General features: G+C 43.4%; 1 protein-coding gene across 2 annotated transcripts in view; it reads right to left on the reverse strand.

The window, feature by feature from the left end:
* Positions 1-1,518: 1,518 nt before the first annotated feature.
* map7b (microtubule-associated protein 7b) overlaps positions 1,519-20,218 on the reverse strand; it is a 103,882-nt gene continuing 85,182 nt past the window's right edge. For both annotated transcript variants that reach the window (XM_080743919.1, XM_080743918.1), the window contains exons 14-18: positions 19,599-19,655; positions 9,387-9,420; positions 6,400-6,523; positions 3,288-3,463; positions 1,519-1,962 (exon numbers count right to left, since the gene is read on the reverse strand). In XM_080743919.1, the coding sequence (XP_080600045.1) occupies positions 1,952-1,962; positions 3,288-3,463; positions 6,400-6,523; positions 9,387-9,420; positions 19,599-19,655 (402 nt within the window). In that variant the 3' untranslated portion in view covers positions 1,519-1,951. The remainder of the gene's footprint in view (positions 1,963-3,287; positions 3,464-6,399; positions 6,524-9,386; positions 9,421-19,598; positions 19,656-20,218) is intronic.

The raw sequence follows: 20,218 nt of genomic DNA on the forward strand, positions 1-20,218 counted from the left end.
TTTCTTAAGTGTCAATTTAAGGAGTTTTTAATAAATCTAATTAAATAAATTGTCAAATATTAGAGGCAGAAATTGTGAAAATGGCAAATCTAGATGTGCTATTTTCACAATATAACCGTGTCATACAAAATGTAATGCCTCAACTCTTAGTGCTCGTCAGTTGAAATATTATTTTGGGGGTCACGGCCTGAAAAGGTTGAGAACCACTGCTGCAGATCTGCAGCTGAATTCTGCCGTTGTTCAACCGAGGGAATATAAATTCCTGTGGTCTTCGTGGCGAACAAAGACGCACGTCGCCGACACGTTTTCCTCTCGGTCAGGACCTTTACCGTGGATGACTGAGCATCGATGACGGCACGTGTACAAGTCCACTGACCAGCCGCGCGAAGAAAGTACTTTGATGGGTTAATCTATTTCACTGCAGATTAGGTTATCATTCTAACCCTTAAATTCAACAAATTCTGTCAATGGACCAAAATCTTGTTTTATTTGAAGGCCTTCCTGCCCAGGTATTTGGCATTTGTGCCCTCAAAGAATGGACAACACCAAAGACCAGGTGGCCACGGCCCTAAAATGATGACATTCCAGGCCTGGTTGGAAGAGCCTTTTTTTGTTTGTTTCTCTGAAAGTTTCTTTGGAGGTGTGTTGGAGGCTGTGTTGTTGTGGCTTCAGGCCATCAGGGAACCGGAACGTCCTTCTGTCCAGTCAGCTCTCTCTGTCTGTCTGTCTTGTCTCCAGGGGCGTCACAAGGGGGGGAGGAGTGGGACTGAGTTACTAGGGCCCCCCAAGGTGGAGGGGCCTTAATTATTTAATACTTTAGCTATTGAAAAATAGCAGATATACAAGCTCGCAGCGTGGCACTCTGCTATTTGAAAAAAGTCGTGAAAATGGGTGGAAATCTTGATGAATATATGTATTTTTTTTTAACTCTTTGAGCGCCAGCGCCCTCTAGGGGCCAAAGAATGCCAGCGCATCTCTCATAGGCGAGCGCTTTAGCTTCCAGGACTTCAGCTTCTAGGACCTGACGTGCTCACGTTCATGCACAGCATGGAAATGTCCCGGATGAAGATGCAAACACAATGGCTATTCCCATTTTGTCATCTAAAAGATCATTTTTCGGCGATTTAGCCGTAAATAAACCTCGCGCCGCTTTCCTATAACACAAAAAGGAGCTATAAGCCTTTAAAGATGCTGCCTTTCATTGGATTAGGCGGAGATTGGCGATTACGTTCGCAAATTACGGCCGGCCGGGACGTTGTTAGCTTTCGGCTAGTAGCTACAAAAATCAAGCCAGGCTTCAGAAGGCCTCTTATCATTTTATTCATTTAATTAAATAAAGCCGGACTACTCCGGGATCGGAATACTCGTGTACTCATCGGAAGCGGCGCCGAACATCGGGTGAACATTGGGGAGCTCAAAAATGTATTTTAAACCATTTTTAATGGAATATATCGTCGGACAGAGTAGAACGGCTAGCTGGCTAGCGGCTAGCGAGCCAGGACCACCCACGACTCTACAAGCAGCTCAGGGTAAGTGAATTAATAAAAAAAAGATTGTATTGGATTGAAATAAAGCCGAACTAGTCCGGGATCTGCACCAGATGAGTTAAGAGAACATTTGTAACTCGAATTTTGCAAACCTCGGAAGGATTTGACTTTTTCACGATTCAAAAACAGCAGATATACAAGTGCGCAGCACGGCCACTCAGTGCTGCACTGTGAGCGTGTATATCTGCTATCTTTCAATAGTTAAAGCACAAAATAATGCGTTCCCAGTCAAAATGGGTTAAACCACCTCCGGCTATGAAGAACAGTCATGGGGGGCCCGGCCCGCAGTGAATCCTTGTACCCAGGGCCCAGGATTTGGTGTGACACCCCTGCTGTCTGTCTGTCTATCTGTAGGAGCCATCTCTCCTGGTGTGGTGGTGGTCCCTCAGTTCCTCCGGGGGTCCTCAGACTCCATCTAGACGGTTGGAGGAGAAGCAACAAAACATCAGTTTACAGTTTAGGCATTTAGCAGCCGCTCTTTAATCCAAATCGACTTACACTAAGCAGGTAATAGGGCATTCACCAAATATTGGAATATTCGAATATCAAAGTCACTATTCGACGTTGTTCACGGAAGTCGAATATTTGCTTATTTTTTATTTCTTTATTGTTTTCTCTTTAAAAAATATATAGTTTATAAAGCTTGGCTAGATAGGAAGTCATAAGAATGAGTTGTCAATGCCCCTGGTGGATGAAATTGTTAATGCTCTATACCAGGGGTTCTCAAACCTTTTTAGGCCATGACCCCCAAAATAAACATATTTGAACTGGGGACCCCCACCCTGACAAGCACTTGGAATTGTAGGTATTACATTTAATCTGACTCGGTTCCGCAGATAAATATTGTGAAAATAGCAGATCTACATGCTCACAACGCCTCGCGCTGCGAGGCGTTGTGAGCATGTAGATCGATTTTAATTAAAAACTATAAAATAAAGACGAATATGGGTTTCTAAGTGCCGGTCTGGACCGGAAGTGTTTCCTGTCCAGACAGGAAATAACCGATTTTGGGATTCATGATCCTGTTTCCGATTGCTTACTCTGGCAGCCATCTCATCAACGCCTGAATGGATTTTCATGTTTTTGTTTCAAAGCTGCGAACGGCGTGCCAAGAGAATTCACAGATCGCAAATAAAAGCTGCATTAAAGGAGTAGATCACCCCCAAAATGACTTTTTTTTCCTATTGATTAGCCACGCCATGGAGAGTAGAGTTCAATAATATTTTTTGGGTTTTTGTCACAAGACAACAAATTTATTCGAGTAAATTTACCCCCATTGATTCCGGATGGGGACCCGTTTCGAAACGGGTCCCCATCCGGAACGAATGGGGGTAAATTTATTGTTATCACATCTTTGTCTTAGGAATGCGACAAAAAACTAAAAATATTATTGAACTCTAGTCTCCATGGCGTGACTAATCAATAGAAAAAAAGTCATTTTGGGGGTGATCTACTCCTTTAATGCAGCTTTTATTTGCGATTTGTGAATTCTCTTATGGTGGCTGCTATGTTTATTTTCAAAATGTGAAAGGTGCAGCAGCAGCTCGCCCAATCAGGAGCGACGTGAGGCGGGTCGCTCCAAATGCAGCCATTCGATTGGAAATTAGAAAATAATAATCACTCGTAATGAGACTCTATGAGAGGGACCCCAGGCCGAGAAAAGAAGCACATTTGCGATGACATAGCTCATGCCATGCCAGGCTAGTACTAACTATGGGGGCTACATGAGCACAGGTTTACCTGCTCCTGGGTGGGTGGACCGCTGGGTGGACAGCTCCTCCGGTCCTCCCACAGGTGTGAGGGTGAGGAGGCCGTTCTCCCTGAAAGCCACGGCGGGAGCTCTGTCTCCCTCCGGTGGTGGCGCCGTGTCACTGCAGTCCGACAGCTGGATCACCTCCTCGAAGTCTCCGTTCTCACTGCGAGATGAAAAGTAGTCACGGGTTTTACTTGAGTAAAAGTACCAGTAAGACTCGCTAATTGGGAGATAAGCGACCGCTAGGTTGCATTTATACACAAATTGACCTGTTAAAGCTATACTATGGAAGTTGCTCAACTACTGGTCAGTAGCGGTATTGCTTTTTTCACCCGGGGTCGCCGCAGACCACCGGAGCGGGGCCGCACAACCACCGTGACTGCCTGCAGCTTGCCGATACGCATCCGTAGAGGGGTCTCGCGTTCCTAAGCGACCAGGCATTGGGGAGTAACAGGCTAGACTCCTACACCAGCGCAAACACTGCTGTTGAAGCAAGCTACTTCCTGAAGAGACAGCAAGACGCGCTGTGATTGGCCGGTAGTGTATGATCCGCACTGTGATTGGCATGTAGTGTATGATCTGGAGACAACGTATACAGATGACGTAATTTTGCCGCGAAATGCAGCCCCTGTCAAAGCTCACTGGCTCAGTAAAAAACATATAAAGAAAAGGCTTTCGAGGCTGAAATTAACGGAGTGGGTGGTCTAAAACTTTAGCGATTTAATAGTTGGGACAATTTTAAGATTAGTTTTATTGGAAAAGTTACATGGTATAGCTTTAAACTGCACCATTTTCAATTATACATTATAGACATAAATAACTAAACTGGGCCAACATGAGTTTAGTGATACTATGTAGCGCTTTGCGTGATTTGTGTGCAAAGTCAGTAGGGAATTTTGACCCGATTCTATAAGTGTCTTTTGAATCCGTCTAAGGTTTTTTTGGAAAAACCTATGTTTCTATGTCAGCAATCTGGCCAGCCATCGTCAAAGAAAAGGTCCTTTTCACTCAACTGGAGCTCAGTTAGCTCAGTTAGTCTGTTCTTGAGAGACTACTATGTCAGTGGTTCTCAAACATTTTCATGTGAAGGACCCCCAAAATGATATTTATTTGGCCACGGACCCGCATCTCAAAATATCTAGTTCCAGGGACCACCCAGAAGCAGAATTTGAGTTACAACCGTTCGCTTTGAAAATACATATATTCAAAGATTTGCACACATTTTCATGACTTTTTCAAAAATAGCAGATCTACAAGCTCGCAGCGGTGCCGCGCTGTGAGCTTGTATATCTGCTATTTTTCACTGGTTAAAGCAGTCAATAATTCTAGGCCTAAATGGGTTAAGTGGCATGTACTGTATGCTGGCAAGGACAGGGGCAACGGTGCCAGAGATCTGCTATTAGGGGCAAAAAAGGTACAGGAGATAGGAGTAGGGGCAAAGAAGGGAGCAATCCAGCAAACCTTAGAAGGCAATCGTAGCCTATGAGGAGGGAATTATGGGAAATGGGACAGATGCATGTTGATGACATGAGTTGCGAGATACTGTGTCCCGCTGAGCGTGATTTTTAGGCAACATCTGCAGGAACAGTGTCCATTAATGCAGGGGTCTTCAATAGGGGGTCCGGGACCCCTAGGGGGTCCTCAAGAGTTACTACAGGGGGTCCTCTAAATCTTTGTGTCATAGAAAGCTTTTTTTCTCCTTTTTTATATTAACCACTTGAACCCTAGTTTAAATATTCTGAGAACCTTAGCCAAAATTAGCAAATCTACAAGCTCACGCCTCGCAGCGCAAGGCGTTGTGAGCTTGTAGATCAGCTATTTTCGGCAAAGAGGTTTGGTGTAGAGGGGAAAAAGAGCACACTAAGTACAGAGTGAAAGGTCAAGTTTATTAAGTATTGACTGTTCAAGTGGTTAAATATCTGAAAACAAATTGACATGAATCCAAAATACACTGATGATTGTGCTGTCAAACAATGAAACTATATGGAATCTATGAACAGGTTGTGGGGGTCCCTGCTTCATCTCGCTCTCAACTAAGGGGTCCTTGGCCTGAAAACGTTGAATGTGCAAAAAGAAACCTCTTGGTGGCGCCAGAAGAGGAGCATGTGAGAAAGAGGTTGTGGTTTGCCAGCCAAGGAGTGTGTGTGCAAAGTTTGGCATGGATAGGGGCAACAGTGGCGGAGATATGAGCAGGGCCGTGCTGTGCCAGGGCCCCGTTATCTCATCCACAGACGAGTTAAAGGACAACTTTAGTTTTTTACAACAAGGGGTCATATTTTAGATATAAGAATATAAAAGATGAGTGTTAAAATGATTTCATTTACTTCTTTCTATTGTTTTAAAGATTCTTATTTCAGTGGTTGGGGCATGCGTACAAGTGGCTAAATATGTCATTTTACACAGAATAAGCCCATTCCCAAGATACAACGCAACCTTTCATGGTTGGATGTAACTTAAGTGTTACTGTAAATAGCAATAAAGAAACTGCTGGCTTATTGTGTCTAAAAAGACATATTTAGCCACTTGTACGCATGCCCCCATGCGTACGCATGCCCCACATTTTAGCACGGTAAACGCGATAAAACAATAGAATGAAGCAAATGAAAACATTTTAACACTCACTTTTTCTTTTCTCTAATTATAATCTAAAATATGAACCCTTGTTGTAAAAAAAAACAAAGTTGTCCTTTAACTGTTGCCATGGTTACAAGCTAAATTGATGCCGTGGTAGCGGCTGGTGAGCGAAAACACTACATATCCCATCATGCCACTCGGCTTTATGTCGGAATCTACTTCCACGAACGCAGAGAAGGCCGAGAGCCGCTCTTTTTCACCGCGACACTGGGCCGTGGTTAGGATTTTTGTTTCGCGACTGATAGTAAACAAACTGACGTCCATTTAAAAATCGTGAAATTTCCACAACATGGACACGATCGTGGTTTCCGGGGCTCTTCAAAATAAAGCAGAAGTCAATGGTGGCACACTATAGCCAAATAATTATCAAAACAATGGCATCCCATGTCTTAATCTGTGTTTCTCTCATATCCTAACTGATCGGTCCAGGGTGAACTGGTCAAAGCACTAGTGCTGTTGTCCCACCTCCGGCCAGCAGGGGTCAGTGTAGCGGCGCTGGGGTCTGCACCGGGAACAGGATGTGACGCTTGGTGCCCGTTGGCGTTTCTCTGTTGCCGTGGCGACGACGCGGGCGCAGCGGCGCTCCCTGCTGGTACACGCACGCACGCACGCACGCACGCACGCACGCACGCACGCACGCACGCACGCACGCACGCACGCACGCACGCACGCACGCACGCACGCACGCACGCACGCACGCACGCACGCACGCACGCACGCACGCACGCACGCACGCACGCACGCACGCACGCACGCACGCACGCACGCACGCACGCACGCACGCACGCACACACACACACACACACACACACACACACACACACACACACACACACACACACACACACACACACACACACACACACACACACACACACACACACACACACACACACACACACACACACACACACACACACACACACACACACACACACACACATTACATAAAACTACAAGGAGGTAAACTCGTAGTTTTATTCAGTAGTGTATTCAGGAATGAGATTCAGGGTAGGCGAAATGCGTGTATCAAAACAACATCGCCGCTTCCAGCAGTGGAAGCTTGTGATTGGCTGAGCCAGGGGGGAGCACTCCGTTGTGTTCGCCTAGACCGCGCGGAGGTGCAGAGAGCTCACTCGTGTATAGGTTATAGGTAATATAATAGGCCTACGTGCAATGTTTCATAACAACACAAGAAAACACATTATAAACATTCTATATTTATAAGGTCAAGTATTCTACTTAATAATTGGGACTTACAAGAACCATTATCAGTTAGTTAGTTATAACAGACCTACATTTACAGTAGTTTAGGCATTTTGGTTTGATAAGGTTGTTGGCAGAACAATTTGTCCTTGTTATTTGATTATTTTTTACTTTATTAATTATAATTAAAGACAATTCATAGTGAATTAGTGAATTAGTGAATTAGTGATTATTGCGACCGTCAGGGAGCAGTTTACTATGAAAACCTCCACCGGCCGTCCGTCCGTCCGTCAGTCACACGTCACACCTTTGCCCTGCTCATATCTCCGCATCAGTATGACATCACACCACATGTGTACACAAACCTTTGTGTACGTTGCTGTGGCAACAGTCTATTGTTGCTGGTCTGTTAGTGTACGTTAGCAACCACCTTAGCAACCATGGTTTTACCCTAGCAACCAACTGTTTACCCTAGCAACCAACTGTTTACCATAGCAACCATGTTTTTTTACCCTAGCAACCAACTGTTTACCATAGCAACCAGATACGCAGAGCAGGGATCTCCATATATGGGCATAAACAGGTGACATCACACTGATGTCAGATACTCAGAGCAGGGATTTCTCCATAATATATGGGCATGAAAGGGATTCTGTTAGGGATCTCCATATATGGGCATAAAAGGGATTCTGTTAGGGATCTCCATATATGGGCATACAAGGGATTCTGTTAGGGATCTCCATATATGGGCATAAAAGGGATTCTGTTAGGGATCTCCATATATGGGCATAAAAGGGATTCTGTTAGGGATCTCCATATATGGGCATAAAAGGGATTCTGTTAGGGATCTCCATATATGGGCATAAAAGGGATTCTGTTAGCTGTTAGTGATCTCCATATATGGGCATAAAAGGGATGCTGTTAGGGATCTCCATATATGGGCATAAAAGGGATTCTGTTAGGGATCTCCATATATGGGCATGAAAGGGATTCTGTTAGGGATCTCCATATATGGGCATGAAAGGGATTCTGTTAGGGATCTCCATATATGGGCATAAAAGGGATTGTATCCCAGATGATGCCCTGTTAGGAGATCCACACTAACAGAATCCATATATGGTCCTACCGACAGCTGCTATAAGCCAACCCTGGCGATAAGGTCTGAGTCGAAGAAATGCTTCTTTCCTGGCAATAATTGCCCCTTTATACTGTAGGGCTCGTTTGTGTATTGTATGACATCACGCCACATCATCGGCTGAGGACTGTGTGATGTCATCATATCTCCATATATGGAGACATAAGTTGCTCATGCCCAAATATGGGCTGGTGAGGTCAGACTTAGTGTGATGCGTAGGTTATCTCCATATATGGAGATTCAACTTCAATGAGTACCTGTAACCATGGCAAACTGTCAACTGCCCGTATGTCTTGATAATTGGTAAAACAAACTTTTGGCCTATTTGTGGAGATAAGCGACCAACGGTCGATTATCTCCCGATTAGGGAGTCTTACTGGTAAAAAATAGCTTATGTCATGATTGCTATTATAGCCAGATCAGATTGTGTTTATAATATAGCGCCAGCGCGCCTCCGTCATCTCCACCGAAAACAAGCGCTCCGCCCTTGGATGTTGTTTTGATACCCGCAGGCGAAATGCCATCCCCCCCGAAATCTAGAGTAACTGGCAGGTACAGCCAGGTGAGGGCCCAACCCCCCCCCCCCCCCCCCCCCTGCCCTGTCACCCCATGAAAACAATAGCAAGAGTCTAATTTGCATCCCTATGAGCGAGTTGATTAATTGGCCCCCTACCAGTGACTGGACAAGGAACTGGCTGAGCAATTCTTTCAGGAGCTGGGCTATTGGGGGAAATCTCTTCAGTTTTGTTAGGCCTATTATTTTTTTAGATCAGGCTGTAAAAAGGCGGTGGCCTTTCTGCCTTAACGTTGGCTATGTGCCTGGTTTTATTAAAGGGATAGTTCACCCCCCAAATGTTTTTTTTTTCTCGCATTCCTAAGCCAATAATAAGAGAAATGATTGGCTTAGTCTCCATGCAGTGACTGATCGAGAGAAAAATGTTAGTTTTGGGTGAACTTATTATGAAATGAGAAAAAGTTGGGATGCATCGCAACTTTAAAGAAACATCCATGTTTTCTATGTATTCTATTTCAACCAATGGGCAGTGAGGACATATTTCAACCAATGGGCAGTGAGGACAGATTTCAACCAATGAGCAGCGAGGACACTTACCTGCGTCTTCTCCATTTCTTTGAGGAGACACCTTCTGGAGAGAAAAAACAACAAGGTTTTAGTCAAACATCCACACATGCCAGGGAATTACATTGAGTAAAGTTCGAAATGGGTTGCCCCCAACCTAGTCTCGCAATATATATATATATATATATATATATATATATATATATATATATATATATATATATCTTTTTTTTAGAGAGAACAAATCTCATTGCGATATTTCGGACAGATATTGCGATTGTGATTTTTTTCGCGATATTTTTCAAAGTAGGGTAAGTGATAGTTTTTGGGTTAAAACAAACATTCTTTTTGTTAAAAGGTTGAAGCACTATTTTCTTATAATAAATTATTTTAACCAAAGAAAATCACTTAACCTACCATAAGTCAAGCTTCAGTTTAATATTGTGTAATCTTACAATAAATGCGCCAAATCTCTGTGAGCGTGCGTGCGTGCGTATATGCGTAGATGCAATCCACGTATCTCGAGAACTGTTCGTCCCACCGGCTTCAGATTCGGCACACGCGTTCTCCGCCGTGGCGCGGAGTGCCATGCCCGGACTCGACCCGACACAACGTGCGGTTTTCCCGTACCGGCGAAAAACGTTCGTAATCACCGTATGCGGAGCTGATTGTTGACATCAGGCTGTTTCAGAGGAAACCGGCGCAAGCGCTGACTCATTGTGACATCACTTCATAAAAGACTCTGACATCACGTACGCCACATGAGTCAACAAAAAATGCCATGGTTACATATTGAATGTCATCAGTATGACGTGTTCTGATGTCACAGATCTACAACAGGTAGAATGGAGTTTGCATTAAAGGGTGGGGCATTCATTCCCTATTTACATCATTCCCGAATAGGCCGGTCCCCGACTAGACACTCGGCCACCCGACAGACAGATCCATATATGGGCATACCTAGCTGCTGAAATCTGCGTATTCTTCTTAAAGAAGAAACAAACAAAAAGCGACAGATATTCATATATGGGCATAAAAGGACACATACAGACAGATACAGAGATCTCCATGTATGGGCATAAAAGGGAAACAGACAGATACAGAGATCTCCATATATGGGCATAAAATGGACGCATTTAGAGAAAAAGTAACGCACATCCTCCTGTCTTTGGTGCTGAGCTAAAAACTGACAGTGCAGTAGTACTAGAAACAAACAAAATAGCTCGCACTCACTTTCTCTGTAGCTCCAATTATTTTATTTAGCAAACAGCAAAAAATATACGTTTCGACCCCTGAGGTCTTCTTCAGTATGACAGGAAACAGGAAACCAATGTCTTTAAATACATTTGTGTCACTGATAGTCATTAGCCCCACCTGGTGTGTGGGCGCATAACAGTGACAAGTTAGACATGATTTCAAAATAGAACAAAGATTCACAGCAGTTGTATCATTCCAAATTACTGTACATGATTTTCTAGTAATATTTTTTGTTTTTTTCTTTTTTATAAAAATAAACATTTCCATAATTAAAAACTTTTCAAAGGAGATCAGATCCTGACTTGATTCAACCCTTGTTTATCAAAGCACAAAAATACAAATAGACTCACAGAAATAAACCACCTGTTATTTTCTTTTACAAAAAGGTCTTTTACAAAAAAGGTCTAATGTCAAAGTCCTCGTTTAGACCTATAGGCGCCATTGTTTTCAGATATTCAATCCACCACACTTCTCTCTTAAGAAGGAGATTGTCTATATCCCCTCCCCGTCTTGGAAACTGTACTTTCTCTATTCCTAGATACCTTAGTGATGAGACATTATGGTGTGCTAGTTTAAAATGTGCCGCTACTGGGCTTTTCTCGTCCCCATTCCGAATAGTACTTCTGTGTTCTGCAATGCGGGTCTTTAAGGCCCGTGTAGTTTTTCTAACGTATGCTTTCCCACAGGGACACTTAAGCATATAGATGACATGAGTAGTTGAACAAGTTATTTTACCTCTTATTTTTACCTGTTGACCTGTAGTAGGATGACAGAAGAAGTTACATTTTTCAGTGAAGTGACATTGGGCGCAAGACCCACAACGTCTGTTCCCGTCAGGTAAATCATCTAAAAAGGTTTGTTTTTTCTTGGGAGGCAAGTCAGATTTCACTACCATGTCTCTAATATTCGGTGCCCTTCTATATACAAGACGGGGGGGAATTTGAAACGATTTATCTAGCTTTGGATCTGAACTCAGCAGATGCCAATGTTTTTTTATAATTTTTTTAAAAACCTTTTTAGATGATTTACCTGACGGGAACAGACGTTGTGGGTCTTGCGCCCAATGTCACTTCACTGAAAAATGTAACTTCTTCTGTCATCCTACTACAGGTCAACAGGTAAAAATAAGAGGTAAAATAACTTGTTCAACTACTCATGTCATCTATATGCTTAAGTGTCCCTGTGGGAAAGCATACGTTGGAAAAACTACACGGGCCTTAAAGACCCGCATTGCAGAACACAGAAGTACTATTCGGAATGGGGACGAGAAAAGCCCAGTAGCGGCACATTTTAAACTAGCACACCATAATGTCTCATCACTAAGGTATCTAGGAATAGAGAAAGTACAGTTTCCAAGACGGGGAGGGGATATAGACAATCTCCTTCTTAAGAGAGAAGTGTGGTGGATTGAATATCTGAAAACAATGGCGCCTATAGGTCTAAACGAGGACTTTGACATTAGACCTTTTTTGTAAAAGACCTTTTTGTAAAAGAAAATAACAGGTGGTTTATTTCTGTGAGTCTATTTGTATTTTTGTGCTTTGATAAACAAGGGTTGAATCAAGTCAGGATCTGATCTCCTTTGAAAAGTTTTTAATTATGGAAATGTTTATTTTTATAAAAAAAGAAAAAAAGAAAAAATATTACTAGAAAATCATGTACAGTAATTTGGAATGATACAACTGCTGTGAATCTTTGTTCTATTTTGAAATCATGTCCAACTTGTCACTGTTATGCGCCCACACACCAGGTGGGGCTAATGACTATCAGTGACACAAATGTATTTAAAGACATTGGTTTCCTGTTTCCTGTCATACTGAAGAAGACCTCAGGGGTCGAAACGTATATTTTTTGCTGTTTGCTAAATAAAATAATTGGAGCTACAGAGAAAGTGAGTGCGAGCTATTTTGTTTGTTCCCATAAAATGGACGCAGACAGACAGATACAGATATCTCCATATATGGGCATAAATGGACAAAGGCAAACATATGGTCAAAACAGGTCTTATGACAACTGGTATAAATCTCCATATATGGGCATAAATGGACACAGGCAAACAGATGGTCAAAACGGTATAATGGGATTTGTGTTAATGGGTGGGACATTCATTCCATATTTACATCGTTCCTGAGTAGGCCAGGCCCCGACTAGACGCTCGGCCGCCCGACAGACAGATACAGAGATCTCCATATATGGGATGCAGACCGACAGATAACTCCATATATGGGCATAAATGGACACAGCAAACAGATGGTCAAAACGGGTCCTACAGAGATCTCCATATATGGGCATAAAATGGACACAGACAGACAGATAGCTCCATATATGGGCATAAATGGACACAGGCAAACAGATGGTCAAAACGGATCCTCTGAGTCCTATGGGTTTGCCTTAAAGGGCGGGGCATTAATTCCCTATTTACATCGTTCCCAAGTTGGCCTGGTTAGTTAGGTAAAAAATGACAGTTCCGTGACCACGAGAGCAAAGGTCCGTTCTCAATGGATTTGTCATCTAGGAGGGTTATTAAACAAATTTGGCAGGGGTGTCTTTTTTTAAAATGGCTGGGAAAATGTTTGACAGCTAGGGTAATTTTAAGTGTCATTCACTTACTATAAGCTATACTATAAAGGAACAAATGACTCCCAAAAAATCTGCTTTAAGTGGGATGTGAGGGGTCAAACTAGGGGTTTGTAATTATTCTGAATCCATTGCAAGCATTTGTTTTGCATGAAAAACATTCCTTGGGCAAAAAAAAACGGCCAACAAAACTATGGTTTAGTGATGAGTCATCAATTTTCACAGTCTTTTGGGGTCCGTTTTTAGCCCAAGGAATGGTTTTCATGCAAAACAAATGCTTGCAATGGATTCAGATCAGAATAATTAAAAACCCCTCGTTTGACCCCTCACATCCCACTTAAAACAGTTTTTTTGGGAGTCATTTTTTCCTTTATTGCGACCGTTAGGGAGCAGTTTACTACCAAAACCTCCACCGTCCGTCCGTCCGTCCGTCCGTCCGTCCGTCCGTTGGTCACACGTCACACCTTTGTTTGTGTACGGTGTGATGTCATATATCTTCAGTATGACATCACACCACATGTGTACACAAACCTTTGTGTACGTTGCTGTGGCAACAGTCTGTTGTTGCTGGTCTGTTAGTGTACGTTAGCAACCACCTTAGCAACCATGGTTTTAACATAGCAACCAACTGTTTACCCTAGCAACCAACTGTTTACCATAGCAACCATGTTTTTTTTACCCTAGCAACCAACTGGGCATAAAAGGGATTCTGTTAGGGATCTCCATATATGGGCATAAAAGGGATTCTGTTAGGGATCTCCATATATGGGCATAAAAGGGATTCTGTTAGCTGTTAGTGATCTCCATATATGGGCATAAAAGGGATGCTGTTAGGGATCTCCATATATGGGCATAAAAGGGATTCTGTTAGGGATCTCCATATACTGTATGGGCATGAAAGGGATTATGTTAGGGATCTCCATATATGGGCATAAAAGGGATTGTATCCCAGATGATGCCCTGTTAGGAGATCCACACTAACAGAATCCATATATGGTCCTACCGACAGCTGCTATAAGCCAACCCTGGCGATAAGGTCTGAGTCGAAGAAATGCTTCTTTCCTGGCAAGAATTGCCCTTTTATACTGTAGGGCTCGTTTGTGTATTGTATGACATCACGCCACATCATCGGCTGAGGACTGTGTGATGTAATCATATCTCCATATATGGACAACTGTCGACAACGATGAGACTCTGGCCTCTGGCTGACACTCTTTATACTCATCACGGTGATGTCACCGTGACATCACTCCTCATACTCTATGCTCTGATGACCTTGTCACAGTGATGTCACCATGACTCACCCATGTCCATAAATGGAGTTCCAGGAAAGCCAAGCCCACATATGGAGTCCATGATGTTCCTCAGCTGACTGGAATCTGACATCATCAAAAATTATGTCAGTCCACACGGCTCCACACTGACCAATCCGAGCTCTCCTTTTTAAGAAACGAGAGGTTCAGGCACAATCTTACTGATATGTCCATATATGGAGACCCCTGTATCTGTCAGTAGTTGTTTATATGCCCATATACGGAGATCCCTGATGTCATCAGTAAGTAAGTAAGTAAGTAAGTACATTTTATTTATATAGCACCTTTTACAGAGAGATCTCACAAAGTGCTTTACAGGCATTAAAAGAGAAAACAATAAAAACAAGGCAAAAGGCTATACAGTTAGTTACTAGGAAATACAAAATTAAAATCAAATACCAACAACAAAAGCCTGTTCAAATAGTAGCGTTTTGAGGTTGCTTTGAGGTTACCAACAGAGGCTGCGAATCTTAAGGTTTGTGGAAGAGCATTCCAAAGTTTGGGTGCTACAGCTTGAAAAGCCTTGTCACCTTTGGTTTTTAAGTGAGTCTTTGGAACCTTTAACAGACCCTGCTCAGCGGACCTTAGGACCCTTTCAGGCTCATAGCGTTCAACCAGATCTTTTATATAGCTCGGAGCCTGTCCATGCAGAGCCCTATCCTGTTGATGGACTCTCTGGCCACTCCTAGATCCCACCTAGTCTTCCCTTTAACCTGAACCTCCTAGTAAAACCTTCCTGAGGAGAAGCTTTGTTTTCCTAAGACACAGAGACATGTAGCAGCCGGGGAGCCACTGGGCCAAAATGAGAGAGGACCTGTGATGTCATGACATACTCCAAATTTTTGCTTATCCTATTAATTTGGTCAATAAGGTACACAGAATGAGAGGCCTGCTCTGCCGGAAATCCTGCGAAAAAAAAGTTTCCCATTGACTTCACTATACTGGAAAAAAACACACCAAAAAAAAGTAGCATGTGAGGGGTCAAACTAAGGGTTCTTCATGATTCTGAATCCATTGCAAGCATTTGTTTTGCTTGAAAAACATTCCTTGGGCTAGATTTCAGCCTCTCAAACCTGTGAAAAGTGATGAGTCATCACTTTTCACCGTTATTTGGTCCGGTTTTCTAGCCCAAGGAATGTTTTTCATGCAAAACAAATGCTTGCAATGGATTCAGAATCATCAAGAATCCCTAGTTTGACCCCTCACATGCTACTTAAAGCATATTTCTTTTGGTGTGTTTCTTTCCTTTATATTGAAGTCGATGGAGTGAATATACAAATGGCCATAACTTTTTTTCGCAGGATTTCCGGCAGAGCAGGCCTCTCATTCTGTGGACCTTGATGACCATATTAATAGAAAAAACAAAAATTAAAAGTATGTCATGATATCACAGGTAACATCCTATTCTTTGAGCTTTTGGGCCTGTGGCTCCCCGGCTAGTAGAGAATCTCTCTTTGTTGTCTGGGAGTTTCTTCTTTATGTCTCCATCATTCACTTGTTTTCCATCCTCAGAAAGGATTTGGGTTTTTTTTTTTTTTGGGGGGGGGGGGGGGGGGGGGATTTTCTGTAACAGGATCTTCTCCAGCTGAGCCACAGCTGTCCTCACAGTCCCTTCATATGAAGACTGATGGACAGTGACCTTTGTCCAGTCCTTGGTGGGTGGAGGGGTGTTGATGGATGTGAAGTTCTGGAGGAGGTGGAGGTGGTCTTCAGTGTGTGAGAGCTGCTTCAGCTCAGAGCTTCTCTTCTGTAACTGAAGGATTTCCTTTTGCAGATCTTTGACAAAGCCTTCAGCCTGTTTCTCTGTTGTTTTCTGCTCCTTTCCAATCCCATCAATGAGCTCAGCCTGGCTCCTCTCAATACAGCTGATCATAGCAGTGAAGACCTGCACACTGCCTTTTATCTTTTTGTTTGCATCTTTCCTGCTGAGCTCTACTGAGTGGTTGACCTCCTGAATCTTCACCTGTATCTTCTGGATCATCTGCTGGACTTCAGCCTCTGTCTTTATGAGCTCAGCCTTCATTCCTTCACATTCTTCTTCCAGAGATACAGTGTGATGGGACCTGTGGTCTGACTCGGAGCAGAACCGACAGACACACATGTGGTCAGTCTTACAGAACAGCTCCAGGGGTTGCCCATGTTTGGGACACATAAAGTCCTCCAGGTTCTTCACAGGGTCTATGAGCTTGTGTTGTTTGAACGCACGGACTCTGTGATGAGGCTCCAGGTGAGTCTCACAGTAGGAGATCTGACAGACCAGGCAGGACTTCACAGCCTTCAGCTTGACGAAGGAAGAACAGTAGCCACATGAGACTTCATCTGGCTCAGCAGCTTGCTGCTGTGTCTTCCTGAACTGATCGGCCATCTGAGAGATGAATTTATTAACAGAGCATGTTGGTCTATCATAGAAGGTCTCCTTGCACAGTGGACACCGACACTCATAACAAGTGTCCCAGTAACATGTGATGCAGTTTCTGCAGAAGTTGTGTCCACATGGAGTGGTGATTGGATCAGTGAACACATCTTGACAGATGGCACAACGTAGCTGCTCTTCAGACGCCATTTCTAGGAGATAGAAGTTGGATGTCTTTCTTTAAGCTGTGTTTGTTGGTTGGCTGAGTCGACAACGATGAGACTCTGGCCTCTGGCTGACACTCTTTATACTCATCACGGTGATGTCACCGTGACATCACTCCTCATACTCTATGCTCTGATGACCTTGTCACAGTGATGTCACCATGACTCACCCATGTCCATAAATGGAGTTCCAGGAAAGCCAAGCCCACATATGGAGTCCATGATGTTCCTCAGCTGACTGGAATCTGACATCATCAAAAATTATGTCAGTCCACACGGCTCCACACTGACCAATCAGAGCTCTCCTTTTTTTATGCCCATATACGGATGATGTAATCAGTATATGTCCGGGCATGCTGATATGTCCATATATGGAGATCTCTGTATCTACTAGTCCTTGTCCCCATATGCCCGTATATGGAGTCCCTTTTGTGCCCATATATGGAGCTCTCTGTATCTGTCAGTCTTTGTCCCTATGCCCATATATGGAGTCCTTTTTATGCCCATGTATGGATATGTCTGCATCTGCCAGTCCTTGTCCCCATACGCCTGTATATGGAGTCCCTTTTGTGCCTATATATGGAGCTCTCTGTATCTAGTATCGTGCTCCTATGCCCATTGATGGAGAGTCCTTTATATGCCCTTATATGGAGATTTCTGCATCTGCCAGTCCTTGTCCACATATGCCCGTATATATGTGCCCATATATGGAGCTTTCTGTATCGGACAGTTCTTGTCCCTATTACCCATATATGGAGAGTCCTTTTTATGCCCATATATGGAGATTTCTGCATCTGCCAGTCCTTGTCCCTATGCCCATATATGGAGAGTCCTTTTCATGCCCATATATGGAGATTTCTACATCTGCCAGTCCTTGTCCCTATATGTCTGTATGTGGAGTCCCTTTTATGCCCATATATGGAGATCTCTTTATCTTCCCCTCCTTTGTTCCTATGCCCATATATGGAGAGTCCCTTTTATGCCCATATATGGAGATCTCTTTATCTGCCCACTCCTTTGTCCCTATGCCCATATATGGAGAGTCCTTTTTATGGCCATATGGAGATCGGCCACTCACTTTTGATAGCTCCAACTTTATTAATATTGACGACAGAGCAGCACTAACTTTATTAGTGTGGTAACCAGACTATTTCTCTAGTCAGGAACAAACATAGCGTAAACATAGCCTATCAGGAAGCAGCAACATAGTGTCAACATAGCTAGGGATCGTATCGTTCACCTTTGAATCGATACGATACCTTTTTCGATACCTGGGAATCGATATGATACCCTTTTCGATACCATTTTCGATACTTTTTATTTAAGTTTAACTGCTCTACCGCTGCTGCTGCGAGATCGATCCGATCGCATGTTACCGCGGCAGGTGACGCGATGTTTATGTTTGGGAATGTGCGGTCCGGCACAGCGGCACTGGGTTACTTGGAATGGCACATGAGTTCTGGGAAGACCCCACCCACGCTGCTCACAAGCCCCGACGTCATCGAGTTGAAGCGACGCTGATTTGCAGTACGGATTTTCAACCGTGGAAAGCCTCTTCAATGAGAGAGTCACCAGACCCCTGAATCGCCTAAACATATTTTTAAGGGGGCGTGGCTAGCGATTCAGCATCTGGAACCAGGCTAACCCATTTAGACATGGTACACACTATTACGCAATATTGTATGCTTTAACTATTAAAAAATAGCAGATATAAAAGCTCAAAGCGAGGCACCGAGTGCCGCGCTGTGAGCTTCTAGATCTGCTATTTTTGACCCGATTATATAAATGTCTTCTAAATCCTTTTGAAAAACCTTTCTGTCAGTGGTGCTCAAACCTTTTCATGTCAAATACCCCCAAAATGATATGTATTTGGCCACGGACCTCCATCTCAACACATTTAGTTCCAGGATTTACACATTTTGAACGACTTTTTCGAAAATAGCAGATCTACAAGCTCGCAGCGCTGTGATCTTGTATATCTGCTATTTTTCAATAGTTAAAGAGGCGGTGCCATAGTGTTGTACTTTTTCTGGTTTTCATGTATCTAGGAGGTTGACAGTACTTCATTAGACCCCCTGGTGTGGTTGTTATGAGCGATTATGTATTCTCTTTGTATTTGGGTTTTTAGCTGGAGGTTGCCTCCTGGGTCAAAAGTGACGGTCCAAAAACACAGATACAATTACATCATAGAATCAAATCCTCCCCTAATCACCATTCACCCAACACACGTGGGTGTGGCTAACTTCAGCTGGGTCACCACCCACCATGACAATCACGCATACCAATGAACTGGTGGGTGTGGCCACATAAAAAACATAATTTTAACTCTTTCTGTACACTCTTTGGAAAAATATCTTCCTCCAAGTATAATCATAATAGTAGATAATCATGTTTTATAGGGGGGAAAATCATGGCACCCCATCTTTAAAGCATTCAATAATTCTAAGCCTAAATGGGTTAAATACAATAATCTTGAATCTTGAACATGAGAAGGTCGGGTCAGAGGGTGCCAGGGTTGTACCTGTATCTTGTCTGTTGTGTCCGAGCGTCTCGTCCTCTTCATGATCTCCTCCAGACGCTGGGGAACACAGGACCAGACGGTTAGAAAACAGGACCAGACAGGTAGAATACAGAACCAGACGATTAGAAAACAGGACCAGACAGGTAGAATACAGGACCAGACGGTTAGAAAACAGGACCAGACAGGTAGAATACAGGACCAGACGGTTAGAAAACAACGTTTTTACTGTGATTTCTAGCTCTTTGTCTACCGAGCAATCTTCATTCCTACTCTTACCTTAGCTCTGGCGCAGAGCGTCAGCTGCACTGACGCTCTGACAGACCTGTCTCTAAATGACTAGACCGGGATTTCTCAGCCCCTACGAGCACTCAACTTGAGTCAAAATAAACTAAACTACTTCACTACTCACCAAACCAAAGGTAGTTTTATGTTGTTGAAAGTCTATTCTCCGCAGTGGGAAACCTCTTAGCACCCCACCCACTCTGTAAAATACATTATTTTTGTCATGAAATAAAACGCACCCACCTCGAGCCACCCAGCGGCCACCGCAGACACAACGTAATGTATTTTACAGAGTAGGTGGGGTGCTGAGAGGTTTCCAACTGCGGAGAATAGACTTT

The sequence above is a fragment of the Nannobrachium achirus genome, assembly GCF_963921795.1.
Source record: "Nannobrachium achirus genome assembly, chromosome: 16".
Taxonomy (NCBI): Eukaryota; Metazoa; Chordata; class Actinopteri; order Myctophiformes; family Myctophidae; genus Nannobrachium; species Nannobrachium achirus.